This window comes from Danaus plexippus, chromosome 5 (genome assembly GCF_018135715.1).
Source record: "Danaus plexippus chromosome 5, MEX_DaPlex, whole genome shotgun sequence".
Classification (NCBI taxonomy): domain Eukaryota; kingdom Metazoa; phylum Arthropoda; class Insecta; order Lepidoptera; family Nymphalidae; genus Danaus; species Danaus plexippus.
Window position 1 is genome coordinate 5446688 of NC_083539.1, and position 24671 is coordinate 5471358.

Below are 24671 nucleotides of genomic sequence, written 5' to 3' on the forward strand. Positions count from 1 at the left end.
ATCATAATAAATATATGTACATATCGTTTACCCTAAAGTACAATATTTCTGAAATAATCTCAGGGAAATTTTATTATTAAATTATTAACCATATCATTTTATAATCATGTAGGTATTAATATAATTCTGTGTCAAAGGGAACAACCATAAAATAAAATTAATAAGGATTAATTACATTTAGAAATAGATATGAAGCATGAACTTTGATAATATTTTTATATCTATCCGTAGTTTGATAAACGAATATTTATTTGTTAATTTATTATTTTATAATAATATATAAAGATGCTACATGTTTGCGACTGTCACATGTGACACGAATAATTTAACATATGCGTGAAGTAACAGGTATCTTACAATAATACTATAAAATATTACGTATTTATAGCGGTAGTTTTAAGTACAAAACATATTAATGAGATCGTTACACACAATTCCGAGAAACCGGTATCGATAACCGGTAATTGTTTGTATCAGGTAGGTAGGTACGTCACTTCAGAAGTTATAGATTTCTCGTTATTTTTAATTTTTCAAGACTCTAGAAACATCGAGTTATGATTTAGTAAACATCAAATTTAATAAATAATTGACTTCAAAATATCATTTAATAAAAACAACAGAACACACATAACAATTTCCTTCAAATATTTTTTTAATATTTTTATCCTTTATAGCTGTAATAGCTATGTGATTATCTAAACGCACTATTAGATGTATAAAGACTTCGTGGTGTATGATTACCTATACCCGTGAGTTTATAGGCGTTATACATGCAACAGGCTTAACTATGTAGGTATCGTTGTCGAGGACATCTGTGAGACAATCAATTCCAAAGGGACTGACGCATCACTAACCTTGTTCAACCATAAAATACGAGATATGATTTACGTAACATCAGCCTTTGCATATTGATGATAATGAACAAACTAAAATTAGATATTCATGTCTTTGATGTGGCGTAAAATACAGAAATAACACCTGAAGATAATTTTTAGGGTCCCCTTCTTCAATCCTCTTTTGTACATGTTAACTTAAACGATTTCTTGTCCATCTATTTGTATATTAAGACCCTTAATCCCATAAGGGTCAAAAAATTCCTAGAAGCTTTAAAATGATAAATAAAGGCATACAATTTTTAACTCAAAGATATTTAAAGAAAAGCCAAATCATTTATCTCTCATAGCGTGACTCAATTACTAAAGTGACCGCAACCTATGACAATGTATAAACAGTAATAATTTTAACAATGTACTTTTCTATTTCCTCACAGTTCCCCGTTCCGCCATAGAAATATTTGATACTTCTATAATCCATAATAAATGAGGCTATCAGGGCAACAGTGGTGTACCCCAACCTACATCATTAGGAAATAATTGAGGAATTAAAATTAACTTAAATTTGTTTTTGATGTAGTTTATTTTGTGAACATTATTTTAAATGTTTTATTTTTTATTTACTCTAAAACCTGTAGAATCTACATAAATTGTGTACTCTATATTTTCAAATTAATATATTTTATAAAAAAAATGTGCGTTACACCACTTCTACCTGTATCATATTTTAGTAGTATTTAAAATGATAAATAGGTCACACCATATGAACACAACTTTTATTAGGATTTTTTTTAACAGAATTACCACAATTAAACAAGGGCTTACTTAATTTTCTCTTGTAGTACTAGTAAGGCTTCCGTTTTTAGGGTTCCGCAGCCAAACGGCAAAAAACGGAACCCTTATAGATTCGTCATGTCTGTCCGTCCGTCCGTATGTCACAGCCATTTATTTTCGAAACTGTTGGGCCTACATAGTTGAAACTTTGTAGTTTGATGTATTCTGGTAACTGCTATTCGAATTTTGAATAAAAATTAATAAATTTAAAAATTAAAGGGGGGCACTCCATACATGGAACTGAAACAAAAAAAAAATTTCAGCTAACCTATACGTGATGGGTGTCTATGGATAGGGCTTTAAAAAAGACATAAAAAGTTTCTAAAAGCATTTTTCATCAAAATTAATTGTTTGAAAAATAGACGTTTCCAAAGTGGAAAAATGAGTGTCCCCTCCCCTCTGACTTTTAAAATAAGAGAGTGAGAAAACTAAAAAAAATATATGCTGTAGAATGTAGATATCAACGGAAAATTTCAATGAAAATTGGGTTGAACTAGATATCATTATTAGTTTTTAAGAAATAATACATTTTCGAAAAAGCATATACAATTTTTTCGTTCATACGAAGACTGTTAAACCAAGTTATTTTTCTTATAATACATCGATCAAAGTTACAACGCATTACAATAACTTGTATATTATGTCATCTACTTGCTGCTACGGAACCCTTCATGGGCGAGTCTAACTCGCCCTTGTTTAATTTTCTCTTATAACTTCATCTTCTTTCTGGAGGTAGTTAACATATTATGTACCCTTTGACAGTCGGACCTTAAAGATTTTTATTATAAAATAAAAATGTAACTAACATTTTTATTTTTTAATACAAAGCCAATAACAGGTAATCAAATTTAATTTTCCCATTTGGTTTTAGGAACCGAGTAGATGTTTGATTTTTTATAAGTGTAGTGCCAGTCACGTGAATTTGATAAAGACTGCCAGTGAAAACTATATTATATAACATATAAAATAAATTAATACTCATCATAACAGGTAACTTGCCTATGAATTTTAGTGTTAATGATGTAATAAGTGCTTCTGTAATTAGGGCAATGCGTATCTCCAATTTATTATAAACATTATTAAAAACGACACCTAATTGTTTTTATTTTCTTAATAACAAACGAGATAAGCGTTAAAGTAATTTTTATTACAAATAAATATTCAATAAATTTCCAAACACTAACTTTCTTTTTTAATATGTAATAATTTATTTATAAATAAAAACAGATAAAAGAAAATATCTATACATATTCTCATATTCCGAATTTAAAATCGTAAATATATTTTCAAAGATGCTTTCAGTAGTGGAACTAATGTTTTAAAATTTGTTTTCAGACAATGGGCAACATCATCTACTCCATAATATGGCTGATCATTTTATTATTTATCGCATTCTGGATAGCGGGAATCTCAGCAGGAATATACATTTTAATTCTACCCTTCACCGTTTGCATAGAACCTTTATCAGTGAGTATATAATTATGATGTTTATATTATACACAAATAAAATTGTATCTACTCAATTTACACTGTGAATACATTTGAAATAGAGCAATAGAGAATTTATAGTTTTTTGTATTTAAATATCTTATAATCTATTCCAGGGCCTCACAGACTTTCTGCTAACTGTGATCCAGTTCCCGAAATACTGCGCCCAAGCTATGATGGACGGAAGAGGCTTTAGATAGTATTTACAATAGCCTTCCTTAGTTGTAAATAATTTTTAATATATTTATTACGCACATAAGTGCCATATGGATGAACGTCTGAGGGGTTATAATAAAAGTGTATTAAATATTATTTTTTTTCTTTAATGACACAAAAATAAGTTTTTCTTTATTATGTACAATAATATTAATCACAGGAGTTTTTTTTTTTACTATTTAACAATTTATTCTGACTTCATAGACAACAGAATATCATATAATAGTTATATCTTGCTAGCATCTAAAATTAATTTCAGAGTGTCTTTTAGAGCGTTGCCACTTTGCAGCAGATAACTAATGAGATTCCTATAAAATATAGATAAAGATTAACAAAATATGTATACTGGAATAGAAAATAAATTTAATTAAACTTAAACCTGTAATGTTCAATATTGTTCATTTGACCACTGACGTTTCCAAGCTCCGTGTCCTTGAACACCTCTTGAATTTTGTGTTCAGAATCACCCTTCTCACGTTCCAATATTCTGAATGTTAGAATTGTAGTATGTTTTTGGTCAAAATAGGAATATAGCACAAAATTAAGAGGTAAGAAAAATAAAGGAAAAGGAAAATTATAGTTTAATTTTAACGAATATACAATTGCTAAATAGCAAAATAATCAGCAACCAGCAGATAAATTTGATTCAAGCAAGTAGCAAAGTTATATCGTCTAATGATCAAAGTTTTAATTAACATTTCAAAAGTATAGTTATGGAAGGTCAGAAAATATTGCGATCACAATGTGACAGTCGGAGAAAAATAAGCCATTGACGACAAAAACGCAATATTTCAGATGTTATAGGATCAAATCCGTTTTATATTTTCTGACTTTCTTTTTAATTCGAATAATATCTGAACATTAAAAAAAATTAAAAATTCAGTTACAGTTAACGAAAGTTCTAAAGCGGCAAAACCCTAAAATTTCCATCAATCCAAAAAAAATTGTTCTAATAATTTTTCAATTAATTTTATTTAATTCAACATCTCTATTGAATAAATATATTGTGATATTTATTCTACATTTAAGTCCCCCTTTAAAATAATAATAATTTAACACACAAACATATGTAGCTTTAATTTTTACATACAATACTTCTGTTTCTTTTGACAATTAAATATTTATTTTAATATTTTATTGAATTTATATGAATGAGCTTAATATTCCTGAATACATATCATATATTCAGTAGAGAGATCCATATTAGTCAACTAGAGACACTCTCAACTAAGGCCTGACAAATAACCCATAGTCCCTTTATTCATGAATAGACTACACTAAGTAACTAATTATTAAACATTTCAATTGTTCAGAAGTTAACTAAATCATCCTTTATATAAGGTATAAAAAGCAAAGGACCTAGAATATTCCCCGGCGGTACACCTATGTTAATTCACATATTTAAACCTTTTTTGATACTAACTTAAACACATTGCAATTTTTTTTCTAAATAGCCCCATAATAACTTTAAGACGATTCCTCTTATAAATGCTTTCAGTTTTCCCAATAGAATTTTTCATCTCATTTTATCAAATGCTTTAATAAGATCAGAAAGGTAACTATTGTTGGAATATTATTATCACAAAATGCTTATAAATATGTTCTGCAACAAAACTTATTGCTTCACTTGTTCCTCTGTTGATAACAAAAGTCTATAGCTTACTAGGTGTTATTTTATGTTTATCAAAGAAAAAAATTGATAGGACTAAAAAATTAAAAAAAAAAGGCTAGAAATTCAGACGCACTGAAATTTTACTGAACTGAACAAATTGAGCTTAATTGTAATAAAAACAAAACATATAACTATGAAAATAAAGAAAAAATAATAGAATATTGTCAAAAAACAAAATATAGTTGGTATATAAAAAGTGACTCACCTTGTAAAAGCATTGCATAAATTTTCAATTAATGCATAGGTTTTCTCAGCCAGTACATTTATATCACATTTCTCAGAATAACTAGGTGTTAAAATTAATTTTTGATATGAATGATTACTGGAAACAACATGTATATTGAATATCATGTAATGGGAGCATTATATACTATAATAACACGCCATAATCTATTAATAACTCACCAAAATTTATAGACTGTGGAATATGTTTCTTTGACATATGATTCCATTTTCTCTATGAACATGTCAAGATTTATGTCATTGTTGTTACTTTCTGTTTCTGATACATTATTATAATCTGTGTCACTACTCTCATACATTTCTTCGTTATAACTACAATGACCTTCAGGATGATTTTCATTATCCACAGATTCATATTCAACTTGTCCGTATTCATCATTCCTATGAGTCCACGAATCATAGGTTACTTTAGATTTATCTTTAAATTTCTCCTCATATTCCGTAAACTTTATGAACTTCCTTACAATTTCAGTTTCTACTTCACTATTATTATCTTGAGGGATGTGTATTGATGTTTCACTATTATCCAATGAGTATTGATCTTTATATGGTGAATTTTTTCTCAATTCTAAACTCGTAAAAAAGCATGATTCTGAATCTAGGCTACTGTTTTCTTTGACATCCTGAAAAATTAACAAATATAGAAACTTTTTTGTACTCACTATATAAGAACAGTATTTGTTATTATTTTTTTTTTAAAGAGGCTATTAAAAATCTTATACAAATTTAGTTTTAAAAATAAAGTAAAGGGATATCTCTATAAATAAATTATTGATGTAAGCACTTAGGATAAAAGAGAAAATTTATCACTTAATTCAAATTATAGGTGACTTAGAAACTACAAATACCTCTGATGCCTTTTCGTCGCTACATCTAAGATCACATTGGCTTGAACTCATTGAACTGGTTGAATCTTCTTTACTAACACTTTCCTTATTGGGAATTTCATTATCGTCACCTGAGACCCAATACCGAGTATCTGTTTCTAGTTAAAAAAATCAATATATAAATTAATTATTAATTACGATTCAGATAACTTGTGATAACAGTGTTTCGGATTTGGAATCTTTTTTTTTTAATAAGAACATTAATTTGGCAAGTATTCCATTTTTTTTTTCTAGATATTAGCATTCTAATTTTGAAAATTAAAAAGGTTGTGAGGAAGAATAACTAAATCTTTGCATTTGTTACTTTTAGCCATAAAATCTACAAAATAAATGAGTATCGAAAATATTATGTCGATTATGGAAAGTAAGCGTAGGTAGTCTGCGGATGATTAATTATAGTAAAATTCATAGAAATGATAAAAAATACTAACTCACCATTTGAAATCGTTCCATTAATAAAACTTTTATTAAGATCGCCATCTTGCAAGTCCGCAGGACTGTTTTGATTGCATTTGTCCAATAAAGGATTTTGTATGTCTTTTAACAACTTAGATAAGGACTCAGCAGCTATTTGGAGATCTTCACTATTACTTAAAATACCCTGCATTGTTAAAAAGTATATTGAATTATTATTTTAATTTGTTTTGATGGAGTTTTATAAGATTTAAAATAAATCTTAATGGGGTTGTATCTATCATATAAGGTAGAGTCAAAATAAAGTTGGTAAATTCATTGATCTCTTGCATGTATAGCGATATCCAACATTTTTTTAGATATATTTTTGGAACGTGTTTTATTTACAGAACTTACTGGCCAATGCATGTACCTATACAGCCACACATAAGTTCCTTAGAATTTGGCAAACAAATAGTAAAAAATATGAAGAAGCCTCTTCAAAGAATAAAAACAGGGTGTTTGTTTTCTATTTTAAATTTTACTAATGAGTCCATTAGGACTTTAACTATAAGATAATAGATGAATATCAATATACACTAACATAAATGATATTTTCAAATATGTCTCCTCCATACATTCGGCACCTTTTAACATTTTAAAAGATTTTAAACAAACGAAAAATTTGCCATTATATCATACCTGTAATGAATCTATTAAGTAAACTCCGAAGCTATACATTTCCATGTATTTCTGAGGACTTATATCCCTAGTAATCTTACCTGAAAATTAAATAAGAGATATTATATTATCTTAGTTTTGGTAGTCTTTGGTGCTTTATAGTTTGATGTAAACAGACCTCTCAATCCGCCGAGTTGGAATAAAACATTCAATAGTTTTATCGTTGCGTCCACAACATCAGAATCATAATGAAATTTCCTTTTAATACATTCTGTGGCTTCGTAAAGCGTCCAAGGAGGTGGCATAGCTTCGGAAACGAAACACGGCTCCTCTTGTAATATACGGTGCAGAACTTCCCCCATTATTCCCATGAATCTTGAAACAAATTCATCTGATTTCATCTGTAAGTAACCTTCCATATTCTGATCGGTGATTTCGAACATAACATTATGATATTCTGTGTTTTCTTCTGATATTTCATTGTTTTTTGTTATTTCTTTGCCATTAGTCTCTATATTTCCGTTAGTTTGTGGAATATCTTTAGTTATATTGGTACTAATTATATCTTCTTTTATTGCATTAACTATTTTACACGTCGAGTTTTCAGAGTCTACATCTCCGGATGTAATTTCTGATTCATCCTTACCGACATCTAGTACAATTGTCATACTACTCTTTGTTCTGCGTCTATTAAATTTCATATACTGTCTTTTACTGCCTGGGATTTCGTTTGATAAACTCCTATATTTTTTTTGTTTGGCTTGATCTTTGTTAGCACTAGTATCAGCACTGGACATTTTGTTGTCATCTATTTGATTTGCTACAGTTTCCTCTACTTCAGTTTGATCTTCTGCTTCATCGATATTATTTGTTTGCGAAACCCCATTATTTTCTGCCTCATTCGTATTTGGTATAACAATATTTATATGTAGACTGTCTACTTTGTTTGGCTTTGGTTTGTAAGATTCTACATTTTCACTTTCAGTTTTGGTTAGTAAATTTTTTATTTCGCTTATCGTAAAAACCAATTTTTTGTTATCCTTTAAATCCTTTATTTCTAGATCATTGCTTAAAATTAGCTAAAAAGTTTTTTTTAATAAACTTAAAAAAATTCTTGAAATATTATATACATTTATATTTATATATATACATACCACATGGCAGTCTTCCTGTATAAGTTTGGTGCAACATACTATAATACTGTGTTTTTCATCAGTAGTCATCTTACAGTTAAAGTTATCTGTAACTTTAAATTAAAATGCGATTTAATAACTATTTTGATCTTAGTAAAGCAATGTTACTTGTTTTTATATGCAATAGTTGAAATAGTTGTAGCTCAGGGAATGTATGTATGTGGAGTTGGAGAATGAATTGTATGTGGAGTTATAATGACTAAGAAAGAAGATATATTTAAAAAGTATATGAACATAAAAGTATCCAAATATAACTTAAGTCAGGAATTACAAAAAAAAATGTTATAAAATTACAAACTAGCAGAAAATCTCACTGATCTTACTGATACTAGGAAACATAGTTATATATGTATTGATCAATGATCATTGTGTATAAAACATGTTTCAGAAGAAAAATAGCAATGACTCAGTTAATAGCTGAAAGTATTAATATAGGAATTTTCAGTTAAAATAGAAAAGCAATTCTATGTAAATTGTGATATTGGGCTCTTTATATAATTTCGTTATACCTTTATCATTCTATAATTAAAAAATCAATTATTCAATTAACATAGTAGATATTTTATTACCAATAAAAGCTAAATCTGCATCAACTTGTTTTGATATTAAAAATGCAGCTCTGTGAGCTTGAGTTCTGATTCGAGAATTCATGCAACTATTAATATTATCATATACTATTTTTGGCACTAAAAGGCGACACATCTCATCTGAAATAAAAAAAAGAAAACTTTATAATTTTTTTTTTTTGATGAAATATCAATGTGCAGGATGATGAATTACCTGAATTAATAAATATATTTATGAAGTTTGTATGGTTTAGAAATGCATTTGAATCTACAATAATATACCATAGATCTGTATTTTCTATTCGTAAATATTTTTTTAAGAGTGTTAGATCAAGTATTTCCTTTTTTCCTTGTGTCTGTAGATTTTCCTATAAAAAAAAGTCTTTTCAGTGTATAAATTTGACAAACTGTTTTATACATAACAATATTAGTACTAAAATTAAATCATTAAAAAATTCTTACTCAAAACTTGACTATGTTGTTAAAGCCTTATTAATTTAGATTAATAATATCCAAATATCACTAACCTCTAACCAGATATCGTCTTCATTTAACAAACCGCAAGAATTACTTGTGTTATTTCTGACAACTGCTTTCCTTTTACATTTTGATTTTCTAAAACCATTTGTGTAATCTGTGTGGAAAAAATAAATAAATAATATTTTCATTTATTATGTTGTATTGTGACATTGGCATTTTATGAAATGGGATGAAAATTAAAACATGAGAGTAAATGGATACAAGCATAGAGGAAACTTAGAAATGTGAGAAATTATATGTATAAGGATGTCTATTCAGATACAGCAGCTGATAGAGGTATATGGAAGAGAAGTACATACTGCAACAACCATAAATTAATGGGAAAAAGGCAGAGACAATAATATTGTTGTGATAGAATAATTATGTTCATGAAAAATTGTATCTGAATGATTAAAAGCTTCATTATCAAACACATTGTTAATACTTGTTTGTTTTGAAGGCGCAACCCGTCTAAAGTCATTATTCTTCCTTTTATTATGAAATTTATGATTTGAATTATTTTTCGGTCCCTTGTTAAGCCTCTGTTTGAAATTCCTTTTGAAGACTTTTTTTTTAAATTGGTTTTGAGTTTGATTGTTTGAAATATTCTTAAAACGACTTGACAAAGGCAGCAATGGTTTAGGTTCTGGTATTTGGTCTGATGATGAAGTGACTGGAATTGACCCTTCTGCATTCCGTTCTCCAATAAAAGTAGGTGTGATAGGTATATTGAATTCAATTGGATTAGAACCATTGTAACTGGGAAACTGTTCTACTGGAAATGGTTTCTTAAACTGATTATTTATAACTTGTTTATTGTAAATGTTTGTTTGAAAACTTTTTTTGTATTTGAACTTGGTTTTTTGATCTTGACTTGAAATATTCTGAGGGGAGTGCGCAGGTTCTGGACAGTCATCAGCATGAAATTCTGACTGATTTCTTAAAATGTTTACTCTCATTTGAGCCTTTTCTGACTGTAATAAAAAAAAGGATTTGCAAAGTACATGTTATTTTTTTTTCTTATTTAACTCTTTTATATGTTTTCATTACTTTGCCGTAACATATTTAATAGAAGGCAAAATGATTATGACTTTTAACAAAACAATATGATTAAAAACTAAAATATAGGTTTATTTATGTTTTTATAAGTATTTATTTTAAAACAATACAATATGAATTTATTAACAAACATTAATGATTTAATTTAAGGTTGATATTACCTCCGGCTCATTTAAATCCCACACTGATTCACCAGTTAAAGTATTAAAATAATAAACGAGACCAGGGTAGGATTTTGATTGGCAAACTATCCATGCAGACGATACTAAATCCTCAGACACGGAAGATGTCGACATGTTTATCTTAATTACTTACTAAATTCAAAATACAAAAAATTGCTTCAAAACTTTTAAGTTTTATACACAATTTAAAACTTGAAAGTTCAAACTTTAAAGTGATTTTAATGAATTCTGTGTTGCAAACATAGCAAGTTTTTGACAACGACTTTGAAATTTGAAGTAAGTAATTTCTTGCCACTGTAATTTAATTTTTGATACAATAATTATTACAGTTAAATAGACAATTTCAAAAGTGTGACTTCCGTCGAACCTAATAAATTTTATATCATTTCTAGGTTAATCCCAGATCGTGTCTCCTCCATCATACACGACCCTGGCAGAATATACTGTGCACATGTTTGCACCGATGAAGACCATATTTACCAAACCAACCAACCTAAATAGACAATTAATGAATTAAAACCAAAGAGTCAATAATAATATTTCTAGATATTTTTAATGTAAAAAAAAAACAAAGGCAACGTATCAACATGTAAAATACGGACAAACATAACAAAAAAAAAAAAGGTTTTTGTTATAGCTTTAACCTAAATAAAAAAAAATTAAGTAATTGAGATGAAACTTAGCAATCCGTGGATTCACCGTGCCGGTGCCAGGTCCATCGCGTTGCAAGGAGAGGAACTTCAACAATATCTGGGACTTGCGACCCAGGTGTAGGTCTATGGGGCCCCTATCTAACGCGATCTTTACGCTCACCTCCACCGTCCAAGCTTCTCTCTCTATCTAACCAAATTTGGAACGAACCTACTAGGTTTGCCTTCGACGTTCTTTCTAAGACTAAACTGATGTTAGTACTGGACAGACCCAAGTCTTTTAGCACCTTTTAAAGAGATTTCGCTGTTACACCTCTCGCTTTCACTTCTACCGCGTACAAATCTAGAGCGAACCTATTCCTAGTGAGTTCTCTAGAGAGCTCGTAATACTTATTGACCTTGATGGAATAGTCTTTGGGGATGTTGGTCTCCCAAGAAACCATAAGTTCTATTAACAAATGCGCTTTAAAGTTCGCGAATACATAAATAGGTCTGGTCTGGACGCCGACGCACAAATATCCTCTGGGATTTTTTATTGTTTCTCATACGTATCCATCATCATAATCCAATCCAAAGCCGCTTTAAAGATAGAGAAAGGCTTGACGTTTGATTTTATATTCCACGCTCCGGCTACTGAAAGACTATCCAGGAGTACATTACATTTTTTTTCAAATTTAAGGATATATGTTATTACCAAATAAGAATTATTAAACATAAATATGGTGCTTCATTTACGATGTTTATGCACCTACATTCTTAAACATTATTTTGGAACACTTGGTTCGCAGGGTATCCACAGTGTAACGAGCTTAGAAATTCAAAAGAAGATTTATGAGATCTAAAGAACCGAGAAACTTTATAGTCTTTCAAAATTCTTAGTCAACAATCAAAATGAATTTGCATTAAGTTGGTACGTGTTATTGAGATAGACCTTACAGTATATCATACTAGTGTTTAAAAAGCAGAATATTTATTTATCAATCACTCAAGACTTAGATAGACAAATTTAATAAAAAAAAATATGCAAGTATATGTATGATTAATCAGGAATGATATCAGGAATGTTCTGCTTCACACGGTCAAGTGTTCATTCGTCAATCGGCATTTTTATTAATTGGTATTGCGGTCGAGGTACAATTTCGCATTATATTAATTACAAAACAGTTAAGCTGAGCGTACCTATACTAAATATTAGTATAAGGAAAATCAATTTATTCATCCACTCCCAGGAGGTAAAATAATAAAATTAGTATGGTTGTATATACCTACATGTAATTTTTATTAAATACTAATAATAAAGTTACGGGTAACTGTTACTTTTATATAAAATGAAAACTTTATTTTTCAGTATTGGTCTAACCAATCATAGCCAAGTGATAAAAGACATAAATTAAATATATGCTTTTAAAAAAGAAAAGTAGATATAACTTATAAAAGTCCAAAACAGTTATCTTCATACCTCACTAAACGTATGTATGCACAACGACATAAATATACCATTGGCCAAACCACATTCATCGCACTAAGCATTTGTCTTGTCAACAATTCATAAATGATAAGACCGCATTATTGACAGTATCTTTTTCTGTCTTCGTGGAATGCAAGTTTGGATAATTTTTATTTGTATTCAGTGGCGTAGCTAGCATAGGTGGCACCCGGGGCGGATTTTGTAGGTGTCACCCCAAAACTCAATCAAAACTTGTAAAATAAAAATAAGTAATAATCATTTATGTTTTATTAAAATACGAGTATTACAAATATAAGTATATTATGTGAAAAAAAAAATAGTATGCTAAAATTCAAAATTTCTTCCTTCTAGCTTTTACACTTGCGAACTCCGAAATCACGTCTTCAAAATTTATACTTTGTGTTGCTTCATGTTCTATCGTTAAAATACCAAGATTGTTTAATCTGGTTTCAGTCATTGTAGACCGCAAGTAATTTTTAATTAATTTTAATTTGCTGAAACTTCTCTCACATGAAGCAACTGATGCTAATATTGTTATAAATAAATTTAGTGTGACCGTTAGATTCGGAAGAGATTCTGTAAAATCCCATTCCACAATGAATATCAAATAGTCCAGTGTCACCCAATTAGAGATAGTAATATTAGCAGCTTTTAAATATCTTCTCAATCTTGGTATTTCTAAAAGTAGTTCTGTTTCTGCTACTTCATCGTAAAGGTTAGTAAATTTTGATATAGCAAATTTTAACTGTTCAGTGTTTGCCGAAAGCAAGGTCTTCGACCGCACAACCTCGATCAATGAAGTTACGTCTTTAATGGACTTTACTCTTGTTTCGAGTTCAATATTGAATCTGTCAAGACATTCTAACATGTCCTTTTGAAGTTCCGCTCTAAGTGTAAGTCCTGCATCGGTGGACGATGCTAACTCACCGGGCATGCGTTTCTTGCGACGAATTCGTCGTTCCATCGAAATACTGTATTCTTCCGATTTTTGTACAGCAAAATTTATTGCCTGTTCTGCTAGAGGCAATCGTTTCTCTCCAGTGAATAAACGAGGTGCTTCTAGTTTGATGATTATTTCATCAACACATAAACCTTTACTTTGTAATGCAATCTGAGCATTGTTCACTTCCCTTAGAATATCATTCCAAAAGAAAAGAAAACAAAGAAATGAGAAATTGCACATAGCAGGGATAAAATTTTGTGCAGCACCTCTAGTTTCTAAATTTACGTCTTGATCACATATTTCATCAATTGCAGATATTGTCCCATCAAAATTTTCAGCCAATACTTACTACTGCACCATAATGAGCTCTCCAGCGCGTTATCGAAAGTCTTTTAACAGATGCTTTGCTGTGATTGAGTAGCACTTCCCAGCGGCTTGTGGAAGTTGAAAAAAAGTTAAATATTGTCTCCACTGCTCCGAAAAATGTAACACAAGTCACTAAATTGTTGTTATAATATCTAACAATTAAAAAACACTTTGCACTAGACGTTCACACGTTCACGTAAAAGAATATTGAAATGAATGCGGACGGAAACAAAAGAAATTGCCCAATCCACAATACAAGTGACGAGCTCTATATCGAGGGAATCCCCTGACTAGCGTTGGTTATGCGCGAACGGGGTATTATATTTTTTGGGGGAATCCCTGACCGATTGACAGTGTGCACATTGTTTTGTTTTTAAATATCAATTTATTATGCTCGTGATACGATATTTTTTATAGGTAGAAAGAACTACATCTGATGGTCATAGCCCCGGGTGTCACCCCTAAACGGGTGACACCCGGGGCGGCCCGCCCCTGCCGCCTCCCCCTAGCTACGCCACTGTTTGTATTATCTGAGTTTATTATTATATAAGATTGACTCTATAAGATCTGATTAATTGATCTATAAGATTGACTATTTGGAAAATTGTTAATGGAGGCAGTTTGTGGTTTAGATAAATATTTGAAAAAACCTCTAAAAAAATGTTCTGTTCTGAACTATATATAGTTGATATAAGCTCAAAAGCTCGAAGTAAAATAACATTTAAAGTTTATTTTAAGACAAATAAATACTATGAAATCTATTCGAAACCCTTATAGAACCAGGCCTGAAGCAAATGTAGACTCTGAAATTTATCACATATGTAACTTGTATTTCGTTTTTACCTACCATTGACAAGCAAGTGAACGATTAACTTAAAAAAAAATACTTTTCATATGATCATTTGGAAACGTGCCGACAAGTGAACAAATTGTTCACGTGTTCAGGAAAATCTGATATATAAGGCAGATTCAATCCGATACGCTTATTTACTGCTAACTTGTGTCATACCAACGGTCATTGTAGCATTACCAACTATTTCACATTTTATAAATGTTCAAACAAGAATGCCGTATGAAGGCAGATGTCATTGATCTAATAAGAAAACTACGATTCAAAATATTATCGGCGTACTAATTTATGTAACCACTAATTTCTCTCAAAAACGGTTAAATTAATTTCGAAAAACATAAATCCGATCAATTCAAAAATAGGTCACATCAAACAGATTCTCAAACATTATTTTATGTTCGATTAAGTTATAGCTAGAAAGTTTTACCAAATCATATCGTATCTAGATCTTCCTTTTTTATGTTGGTTTAAAATTAAAAACAATTTAAAGTGGCTCAGGATAGAAGGAAAGTCAAAAATTCATATTTTTTTACTACTATACACTACCTCTTAGGAACAATTATATGTAAGATATAATAAACATTTACATAATAAACAATCTTAAATTCATAATTATTTTCTTAAAATTGTAAATATTCTATTGTAACTATTAACATTTAAAAGTTTGTGCTGAAAATATGTCCATACCATCGTTCAAATCTGCATCTAGATCTATTAACAATTAAAAATCAACACATTATTTATAATAGAAATATTAAAATGTTATATAAATTATTTCATTAACATTTGTAATGTTCTATAAATGTTTTAATTTTTTTTTAAATTTGAAATGTCTGTTTTGTATAACTTTTACATCAAAAATCCTTAAACTAAATCATAGCTGTATAAATATCATTTCTTTATTATTTTTAACAAGAGTATATCGGGACTTCTGTAGTTGACATGTTGTTGTTCTTCGGGAATTTTTTCAATATAAAAGTACTCATTGAGTTTTTCGTAAAAGTCATTCCATAGCTTTTTCTGTATCTCAGAATCTCTTAGTTCTTGTGTTAAATATATTGTGGGCTTCTGTTTCAGTGTGTGATTTAAACACTGCAGGGTTTCTATTAGAGGTAGCAATGCCTGAAATCAAGTCACACAGTTAATACATAAAATATTTTGTCAACAATAATTTAAAAAAAGCAATTTTTTTTTAACTTAGCCTGTATTTTAAAAGGTTTTTGACAATGTTACAATAGACTAATAATACTAATACATACAAATGCAACAATTTTTTTGGTAATATGTTATTTTACAAAAAGCATTCTAATGAAGTTAAAAGCTTAATATGGATTAATTTTATTAATTACATCTTCATAGTAAACACAATCAGCTAAAACAATCATATCAAACTCTTGTTTATGAATTTCAGAATTTTTATCACCCCATACTAAGGACTCGGCTATAGCATATCCTCCCATGCTTGCAATTTTCGATTTATTTTCAGATAAATTCAATCGGAGCAATGGCAGAGCTTCTGGTAAATCGGTGAGTGTTACTTGAGCCCTAAAATTAAAAAATGTATAAACTTTTTGTACTTAGCTCAATTACAAATGAAAGATCATTTAATGCTAACCCTAATGTAGCTGCAGTAAGTCCCACAACACCTAGCCCTGAACCCAATTCCAGTACTCTTAAGCCACTTAAAAATTCTGGTTTTGTCTGACACATGGTTTCAAGATATTTAGCGAGAACTAATGATGCATCCCATACAACACAATTAACGTCACCTTCCATTTTTTGAAATATTCTCAGAGTTTTTAAACATACTTCAATATCAATCTCTCTAGGAAACAAATCAGTCAGCTGAAATCCTGGAGTTCTGTGAGACATTTGTACAATATTTAATTAAAACTGTTGTTAAAACTGTTCTTCTAACACATTTCCTCCAATTATATTGTATGTTTTAACTTATTTGTTAAATAAACAGAACATTAATTTTATGGACTTCTATTTTCGTTATATTTAGTTGAGCATTTCTGAGAACGATCCCAATACAACCTTCAACAATGCTTTGTAATGTCTTACTGAAAGTACATATGTAATAGGTAGGTAATTAATTCTATTATAGTGATATAAACTACAGAAATAAAAGAATCAATAATCTGAACACGACAACAACATTTTTTAAGTTTGAATTTTGACAATAAGACTATGAAAAATGACATTGATTTATTGGATTGGTTTAGATATGAAACTAAAAAAACCGCTCTGGATTCCAGTATTTTCAAACAAAATTATTTTTTAAAAAGGGATATTCTTTTAATATCCATTAAAAGTTTTAAACTAAAATAAGTTAAAATTTAGTATATTATTGAGAGCATATAACCATTGACCTTTAGATATTTTGATAGTGAATGCTGACTAAAAATATTAGTTTTGTTATGTTGGTACTAAGAGCAATAGTTAGTTTCAATTGGTAACACTTTAATCATATGACAGTAAGCCACCAGTTTCCATGCAAAATGGGTGTAACAATGCCTCTGTTTTGGATTACCCTTGCAGTCTCAGTCTTAGGTAAGATATCCCCTTTTTCTCAACATGGATACGCTCGGGAATCTTCTTTTATAAAACAATTATGTTTAAGGGTCCAACGCTGCTGGTGAATTCAGCGTGTTACATAGTCCACAATCCTTGAAGTTCTTTGGATCAAGCAAAACATCTGAAAGTCTCCTGAAAGAAATTTTCTCAGCAGCTCTTGGCTTATCAGTAGAAGAAGTAAGTTTTTTAAATTAATTTGGCTAAGAAAAAGTATTTTACTCCAATATAGTTTGTCACATGATGTCAGATTATTATTGATTTTTAAGGTAATATGAAATGTTAATGGATATTATGACCTTACAGAATTCAGAATGGGACGGTTTGTCCATCACAGATCCTTTTAACACCCCAGAGGCAGTTGTACAAGTCTACATTGATGGTATATCTTCACTTGGAGAAAATGTAAGTTATCCTAAATGTTGTAGACCTTGTAATATGACAAAATTAGATCCATAATTTTTTTTTATGAATTCCGAATTCTCCATCCACCCATCTAATATGTAATACACAGAGATACTGTGACAAAAAAAAACTTAAAAAAATAATATAACTATATTAATCATATAAAATGTATTCCAGAGTGGACTTAAGAGTAAAAACTACCCTCTTATTGTTGATGAATACGAACCAGATGCATATGATGCTATCAAACATAGAATTAAGCAGCGCTTTATTAACGGAAACAACAAGCTTGTTAACATTGGGTTATCAAACTCTGATGATGTAAGTAGTACAACATGAGACCAATGTTCTGTGCATATAAATTTTAAATAATTATGTAAACCTTACAAATAAATTAATTTAATTGCAGTTAGTTGCAGCATCAAAGGTGTTTGGTGAAATTGTTCCTCCTAAGATTCCCAAAAAATCTTTCAACTTGAAATATGATACCATAGACGAGGATTACCAATTCTTATATGAGTTGGAAGTTTTGAAAAAAATTATTAACAAGGTATATTTTACTTCTGTATGACCATAATCATACTTTTTCAAAGACTTAAACTAAAATCAATAAATGAACATCTTATTTATTTAATTCATGACCGAAAAACATCATAATAGTTTTGTTAGACTTATACAACAAGCTCATAGTATATTTTAAAATATATTTTTCTGTATTTACCAGTTGAAAAGTGGTGCAGTATCTCCTGATAACATTATTGACTTCTACAACATTAGATTCCGTTCCCTTCATGCACTATCAGACTACCACGGCCCTAACTCAATCCAAACCAAAGAGGCTAGACAACTTTTAGGTAAGGTTTTTTTATACTTCAGATCAAATTTAACAATTATTCCATACTGATATGAATGCAATACAAAAGATAATATGTGACGGATTGGTTGGTGTTACAATAAGTGTGAAAGCTTAAGCAACATTTACAATATAATGATATCTAAGATTTTTGTAAGCACACATAAAACTAGTAATGTGTGCCGGGTTTACTAGGCATAGTATTTCTGAAAAATTAAGTTTTATTTACAATACTCATAACATAAATCTCTAAGGTATAATATACTGGTTTCACTTAATTAGAGTGAAAAAATTAACTGTAGCAGGCTTAGAATATTTTGGTAATTGGCTTTATTCATATATTTATGATTTTCAGTTGAAGCTATTCAGGAGTTAAATGATGCATTTGTGAAGGCTTATGATGGTTCAGTGCTTGTTACTGTTGTGACTACTGACGTAGCACACACAAGACGTGCTATTCGAGCAGCTCCTGATACAGTGGCTGATGATCAGGTACAAATACATACATATATATATATATATACAACAAAAAAATATATGTAATATACATATTCTTACTATTGCTATTTGAAAGAGAAATTTTGATGATTGTGGGAGTTGTTCTTAAACATATAAATATATAACTGTCACTATGTAAATAAATTTGACAAATTTTCAATTTGATGTCTACGAATGCAGTTTTAATAAATATTATAACAAATAATTTTCGATTCAAGGACGAAGAACAGATGGAAAAGCAACTGCGATCCGTTAGTTCAATACTGATTTGTAAAGTAGCGTAGTTTAGATGTTTGTTGCTAACATAGTGTAGTGACTATAGTAGCAATATTAATGACTTAATTAGCATGTTTCTTTTAGATACTAAATGCAGTAGCATCAAGTGTGTAAGAATATTATTATTTACTAAAAAAAATTATTGATTTCACAGGGTCAAGACAACTATTCGGCTGATTATGCCGCCATCTTCAACATTATGCTATGGTTTGGAATTGTGTTTGCATTTTCATTAGTCGCTATTGTCTATGCTGTTATGGATATGGATCCTGGCAGGGACTCCATCATATATCGCATGACTAGCACTCGAATGAAGAAAGATAATTAATTTATTGCTTAGTAAAGAATTGTATTTAGTGAACATACATTCCGCCAGGCGGATTTCATAGTATCCTCGACCACAGTTAAATGTTAAAACGAGACGTTAGATGCTAACTCGTTAAGTTAATATGTCTATGTGTTTAAATAGTATTATTGCAAGTTGTAATTTTATTTCCTTGAAAATAAATTTGTTTTATTTATGTCGGATTTTTATTAAGCCTTTGTGTCTATTTAACCTTCATGATAAAATTCTGTGTGACGAAGCTCGTACATTTAAACAGAATTAATCGACTGCGTCTGATATTTGTAATTTAGTGCAAGTAACACATAAAAGTAGCAAATAGGGAAGTATTTAAAGATTTTTATAATATTGCTATATTAATTGTATGAAAAAATAAATACAAATAATTCTCATAACAGAAACCAAGGATCGGATCGAAGTGTGTTCTGCAGTTTGGTTGCCTACAAGAAATAAAAAACACACTGTTAATAAATGTTTTTATTTAAAGCACCACCAGTTACAACAAAATAGTACTTCTTAGCACATTAAACAAGCAGTGTTAGTAAGACATAGTCGAGTTACAAGTATATGATACATGCTACTTATATTATAAGTGTTAACATTACAATGCATTTTACTTAATATATTATTTCTAATAAGGCACTTTAGAATCTATGTAACATTATGTATTGACATTACTTAAATGTAGTTACATCAGTAACATAGGTCTTATTCATATATCATTGCATTATATGGACAATTATTATGGCTTATTAAATTTTATTTTTCAACAATTAACATACATTCTTAAATAGTGTCCTAAAATTGACATGGTCGACAGCTCAAGGCTTCACAGGACATATTTTTTTTAATAATACATTATTCTGAGATTACATAAATTATAAGTAACTGAAAAAAAAACTAACATTAATTTAAATATTATTTATTTTTTAAATTTTATCCTTACTTGTTAAACATAATTAATATAACTTAGTATTGTAAGCACATTCAAAAATATTGTATTTTAATAAAATAGGCTTTTGTAGTTCCTATTGAACGACTTAAAATAAGGCAGTTGGTGATTTTATAAAGGGCGCATATTAATATACGCTGTTATAAAAGATATATTTTTATATTTTCACCGCCGCATAGTATAATGATGAGCTCGTCGCAGTCTACGCCGTAGCTCTGATGGTAGACGCTCGTAGCACCTTCTACACGCTGGACGCTCATCATACTCGTAGAACTTACTACGAGTGCTGAGCGCGGTGTCACAGACCGCGCACGCGAAATGATGAACGCACCATGCTTTGTTCAATGCGGTGAAAACTGTTGAAGTTAAAATCATCAATCAATCAATCAATTCATTCAACAAATCAATCAATAAATCAAATTAGCTTTTTCTTTTCATAATAACATTTAATAACCTGTAAGCATCCTAAAATAATGTCGTCTCTGACTATGATTAAAACCAGAAATATTTTACTAATAGTAATGAATATTGTGTACAAAAATATTCTTTTTCATGTTAATATTAGTGATAATTACCATCTCCTGCGATAACTTGGTTGCAAACATAGCACAGGTTGCCGAACAGCTGGTGATAGTGTTGTTCGCAGTACGCAAGTCCCTTCTTCTCGTAGTGTCTATGACCGTGGAACGGTTTCTCACATTTGGCACACACGAAGTGCTGTATATATAAATAACTATATTGTTGTACTCTAACTTCGACATATTTATTTTGTTACAAATATTTATACTGTGTTCTATTTTTTTTTCTTAAATTTATTTTATTTATGCATAACAGAAACTTATGATGTTTTACCTCAACATGCCAATGTTTTCCCAAAGCAGTAACAATTCTTTCTTCGATAGGGCGGCGACAAGCTCCACAAATGGGTATACCCATTTTATCATGACAACGTAGGCAGAATAGATTATTCTGCAACATTTTTTTACATATATTTTATTGTTAATCTCATAATACATTTGTTGACTAATTTGTTTACACACACATAAATATATATATATTTATATATAATAAGTAAATTATTTGTTTCCATAGTATAGAAATATTAAATAAATAATTCAATGTAAATTTTGTCAAATGAATTTGCATGCATATATGCATAATATTTTCGTTATCTGTGTTGATTTGAAAGACAATTTGATTTAAATAGGCTGTATAAATGAGATATAAATACATATTATGTGTCTTAAGTATAAAGGCTAATATAATAAATATAATCTATGGAATATTTACCACGTCATTGGCAGCGTATCCAGGCCGGTTTTTCACCTCGCGGGCGGTGTGGTCCAACTCTAGGCCGCAGGTTGCACACGTGAAATGATAACCGTGGTATACCTCACCTCGGTAACGGAGCGGCTCCCCGTCGATCACACCACTGTTGACAGATTTTTTGAGGTTAGGAATATATAATCTAAGCTTCATTCCAACATTTTTATGGTAATAATTTCAAAGTTCTTATATTCGAACTCGTTTTCGTTGGAACTGATGCTAAATACCTGTATATATGTTAAAAACATTGATGATGAACGATATTTTGTCTTAATTACATTGTTTTATTTCAGATGAACTGGCAATGTAGTTTTTTTTAATGGTTATTATTCTTTTATATATATTCCATATATAGCGTTCGAATACTCGAAACCATGTTACGAAATTTTAAATTTCGAATGAGTGAGAAAGCATTACGTACTGGCATTTGTGGCATATATAGTTCTGAAGTCCGTCCGCCTTGATTCTTGCGTTACAAGCGTGGCACAAAGCACGACCGGCGTGTTTAATAAACCCTGCATCAGCTAGTTCCGCGTTACATTCCTCACAACGGAAACAAGCTGGATGCCAGTTGGAATTCATCGCTTTTATTACACGACCAATTATGAATTCCCCTAGAAAAATATGCAACATTACAACTTAGGATTTTACAATAGTTTAATTGATAAGTTTCTTTCACAACATAAGCAAGTAAAATCTTAAAAATATATATATGTATCTCTAAAGAAAAATAATATAAAAATTACTCAGAATCACTTTTTTTTAAGCAAAATATTGGAATTGATTCGATAATTTACTTTATTAAGACTTCATCTGCACTATAAAAATACTTACGACATTTGCCACAGCAAGGTGCAAATAAAACTTGGAAATCACGCTCGCAGTATTTACGACCTTCAAATTCAAAGAAGACGCCATCAGGAAATACACGGAAGCATTGGGCACACCTGTAAATGCAAAAATCATCAGTTACTTTAGCGAAATATAACCCTTACATTTAAATTTTTAAGATTCATTGTACAAAAAAGTAATTTATTTTTAATTATCTCTTAATTCTAATTCAATTGTGCAATTATCACCTAAAACTGAACGAAAGTGTTTCTATTGTCAATAACATTATGAGTTCAAATACTTTTTCATTACACTTTTATTTCAAGTGAAGATCATTAAATTATCCTCACACATTCTAATAAATCTTTTGATTGCTTTTATAAATATATTTGGACTAAAGAATTTTAAAGACTACTGTTGTTGTTGTTATTGTTGTTGTAAAGAAAATAAATGTTCATACAGTTTTTCTATTGATTCTGCAATATTTAATTTACAGCAATAATAAAATATTCTTACACAAAACATCCTGTATGCCAGAGCTCTCCATTAGAATTAACTATCTTTTCATTGGTCTCAAATCCGTCTCCGCACCGAGTGCAGAACATATTGTCCAAAGACATGGTGGCTATACTGAAATTAAATATAAAAAGTGAGATAAAACCATTATAATATGATATTTTTTCACATTTATTCTTTTATAAACTTTAATCGAAATTTAAATACATGTACATATAAGGAAAATGCTGTAAAATAATAGATTTAATAAAATTTAACTTGAAACTGTGACTCAGTACTAATACAACAAATATTTAATTCTATTTCTGCCATCTTTGAAAATCATTGCTTAGTTTTATAATAAAATAATAATAATAATTAAAAAATATATTTTAATAAGCAAACAAGGGTAGGAGGTGCTGTCATTTGAATATGGTGAAATATAAAGAGTGGGTTACAAGGTTAAATGATTCTTATTTCATATAATGAATGCCTTTTAATCATTAATGGGTAATGTTTTGTTAATTCGATGGCAACGATTTGCATGTGGGATGTTTATATGTCAAGTATTGGACCACTCCCAGATGACTGCTTACCCTGGCATTTTCCAAACAAACTATATAATACTAGTAAAAATTCTTCTGTCGGTCTTTCTGTCGAAAATAAAAATAATAGAATTAAGAATTTATAACACCAATAATATCCAACCGATAAAAATGATGTAATGGAAACAAAAATAGATTTTAACTTTACTCAGTACTTACAGTTGTTTCCAGAAGGCAATTCGTGTATGGAGGTGTGTTATAGTCCTTTGTAAGCTTCACCAAGTACACTTGTTTTTATAGCGATATTATAATTGTTAAGTTTTCTAAATTCCAATATAAGTATACCTATTCAATAAATAACTCAACACCTAAGGGATCCAAACAAATCATAGACGATCGAAATGATGTCACTAATCTTGACCAGAGTGGGGCGAATAACTTTATGTATTTGTAATTTCTGTTATAATATCACATATGACAAGAAAAACAATCCGAATTTATATAAAAGCGTATAATAATTTATACCT

General features: G+C 29.7%; 5 protein-coding genes across 11 annotated transcripts; 1 reads left to right on the top strand and 4 right to left on the bottom strand.

Annotated features, from left to right (window-relative positions):
• Window positions 1–3315: 3315 nt before the first annotated feature.
• LOC116769101 (uncharacterized) lies at window positions 3316–11022 on the bottom strand. Of its 4 annotated transcripts, none has more exons than XM_061528419.1 (14): window positions 10746–11022; window positions 9971–10499; window positions 9534–9640; window positions 9221–9374; window positions 9010–9147; window positions 8402–8493; window positions 7426–8326; window positions 7269–7348; window positions 6609–6774; window positions 6135–6244; window positions 5449–5909; window positions 5249–5365; window positions 3751–3858; window positions 3316–3679 (listed from the first exon to the last, which is right to left on the bottom strand). In XM_061528419.1, the coding sequence occupies exons 1-14, from the start codon at window positions 10878–10880 to the stop codon at window positions 3598–3600; spliced, it is 3180 nt and encodes a 1059-aa protein (XP_061384403.1). In that variant the 5' UTR covers window positions 10881–11022; the 3' UTR covers window positions 3316–3597. The 4 variants fall into 4 exon arrangements, with proteins under 4 accessions (XP_061384403.1, XP_061384399.1, XP_032515995.2 ...); XM_061528415.1 differs by having other exon boundaries at window positions 6135–6265; XM_032660104.2 differs by having other exon boundaries at window positions 6135–6271; window positions 10746–11020.
• A 2193-nt stretch (window positions 11023–13215) lies between these two features.
• LOC133320791 (uncharacterized) lies at window positions 13216–14067 on the bottom strand. The gene has a single exon (XM_061529422.1). It carries the CDS (start codon window positions 14065–14067, stop codon window positions 13216–13218), a length of 852 nt encoding a protein of 283 aa, XP_061385406.1.
• A 1853-nt stretch (window positions 14068–15920) lies between these two features.
• Window positions 15921–17235, bottom strand: LOC116769188 (protein N-lysine methyltransferase METTL21D-like). 2 transcript variants are annotated; one of them, XM_032660216.2, is made up of 3 exons: window positions 16659–17235; window positions 16474–16588; window positions 15921–16165 (listed from the first exon to the last, which is right to left on the bottom strand). In XM_032660216.2, exons 1-3 carry the CDS (start codon window positions 16913–16915, stop codon window positions 15935–15937), a joined length of 603 nt encoding a protein of 200 aa, XP_032516107.1. In that variant the 5' UTR covers window positions 16916–17235; the 3' UTR covers window positions 15921–15934. The 2 variants fall into 2 exon arrangements, with proteins under 2 accessions (XP_032516107.1, XP_032516106.1); XM_032660215.2 differs by having other exon boundaries at window positions 16393–16588; window positions 16659–17234.
• A 228-nt stretch (window positions 17236–17463) lies between these two features.
• On the top strand, window positions 17464–20173 carry LOC116769078 (ATPase H(+)-transporting accessory protein 2). 2 transcript variants are annotated; one of them, XM_032660058.2, is made up of 9 exons: window positions 17464–17599; window positions 17670–17800; window positions 17927–18025; window positions 18203–18346; window positions 18435–18575; window positions 18750–18879; window positions 19234–19370; window positions 19595–19627; window positions 19807–20173. In XM_032660058.2, the coding sequence occupies exons 1-9, from the start codon at window positions 17518–17520 to the stop codon at window positions 19978–19980; spliced, it is 1071 nt and encodes a 356-aa protein (XP_032515949.2). In that variant the 5' UTR covers window positions 17464–17517; the 3' UTR covers window positions 19981–20173. The 2 variants fall into 2 exon arrangements, with proteins under 2 accessions (XP_032515949.2, XP_032515950.2); XM_032660059.2 differs by lacking the exon at window positions 19595–19627.
• A 284-nt stretch (window positions 20174–20457) lies between these two features.
• Window positions 20458–24644, bottom strand: LOC116769010 (LIM and senescent cell antigen-like-containing domain protein 1). Of its 2 annotated transcripts, XM_032659982.2 has the most exons (9): window positions 24364–24638; window positions 24196–24252; window positions 23621–23734; window positions 23108–23220; window positions 22695–22887; window positions 22238–22379; window positions 21800–21916; window positions 21523–21664; window positions 20458–21303 (listed from the first exon to the last, which is right to left on the bottom strand). In XM_032659982.2, the coding sequence occupies exons 2-9, from the start codon at window positions 24201–24203 to the stop codon at window positions 21113–21115; spliced, it is 1020 nt and encodes a 339-aa protein (XP_032515873.1). In that variant the 5' UTR covers window positions 24204–24252; window positions 24364–24638; the 3' UTR covers window positions 20458–21112. The 2 variants fall into 2 exon arrangements, with proteins under 2 accessions (XP_032515873.1, XP_032515874.1); XM_032659983.2 differs by lacking the exon at window positions 24196–24252 and having other exon boundaries at window positions 24364–24644.
• Window positions 24645–24671: the final 27 nt, after the last annotated feature.

Coding starts and splice junctions, on each gene's coding strand:
- LOC116769101 (XM_032660104.2), bottom strand. CDS start 10,880: ATGTCGACATCTTCCGTGTCTGAGGATTTAGTATCGTCTGCATGGATA. Junction 3,859..5,248: donor TTATGCAATGCTTTTACAAG/GTGAGTCACTTT, acceptor TCTAACATTCAG/AATATTGGAACGTGAGAAGG. Junction 3,680..3,750: donor AACAATATTGAACATTACAG/GTTTAAGTTTAA, acceptor TATATTTTATAG/GAATCTCATTAGTTATCTGC.
- LOC133320791 (XM_061529422.1), bottom strand. CDS start 14,067: ATGTGCAATTTCTCATTTCTTTGTTTTCTTTTCTTTTGGAATGATATT.
- LOC116769188 (XM_032660215.2), bottom strand. CDS start 16,915: ATGTCTCACAGAACTCCAGGATTTCAGCTGACTGATTTGTTTCCTAGA. Junction 16,589..16,658: donor CTTACTGCAGCTACATTAGG/GTTAGCATTAAA, acceptor TTTTAATTTTAG/GGCTCAAGTAACACTCACCG. Junction 16,166..16,392: donor ATTGTGTTTACTATGAAGAT/GTAATTAATAAA, acceptor ACTTGATTTCAG/GCATTGCTACCTCTAATAGA.
- LOC116769078 (XM_032660058.2), top strand. CDS start 17,518: ATGACAGTAAGCCACCAGTTTCCATGCAAAATGGGTGTAACAATGCCT. Junction 17,801..17,926: donor TTGGCTTATCAGTAGAAGAA/GTAAGTTTTTTA, acceptor ATGACCTTACAG/AATTCAGAATGGGACGGTTT. Junction 19,628..19,806: donor TGGAAAAGCAACTGCGATCC/GTTAGTTCAATA, acceptor TTGATTTCACAG/GGTCAAGACAACTATTCGGC.
- LOC116769010 (XM_032659982.2), bottom strand. Junction 21,917..22,237: donor GATACGCTGCCAATGACGTG/GTAAATATTCCA, acceptor AAAATGTTGCAG/AATAATCTATTCTGCCTACG. Junction 21,665..21,799: donor GAAAACATTGGCATGTTGAG/GTAAAACATCAT, acceptor TTATATATACAG/CACTTCGTGTGTGCCAAATG.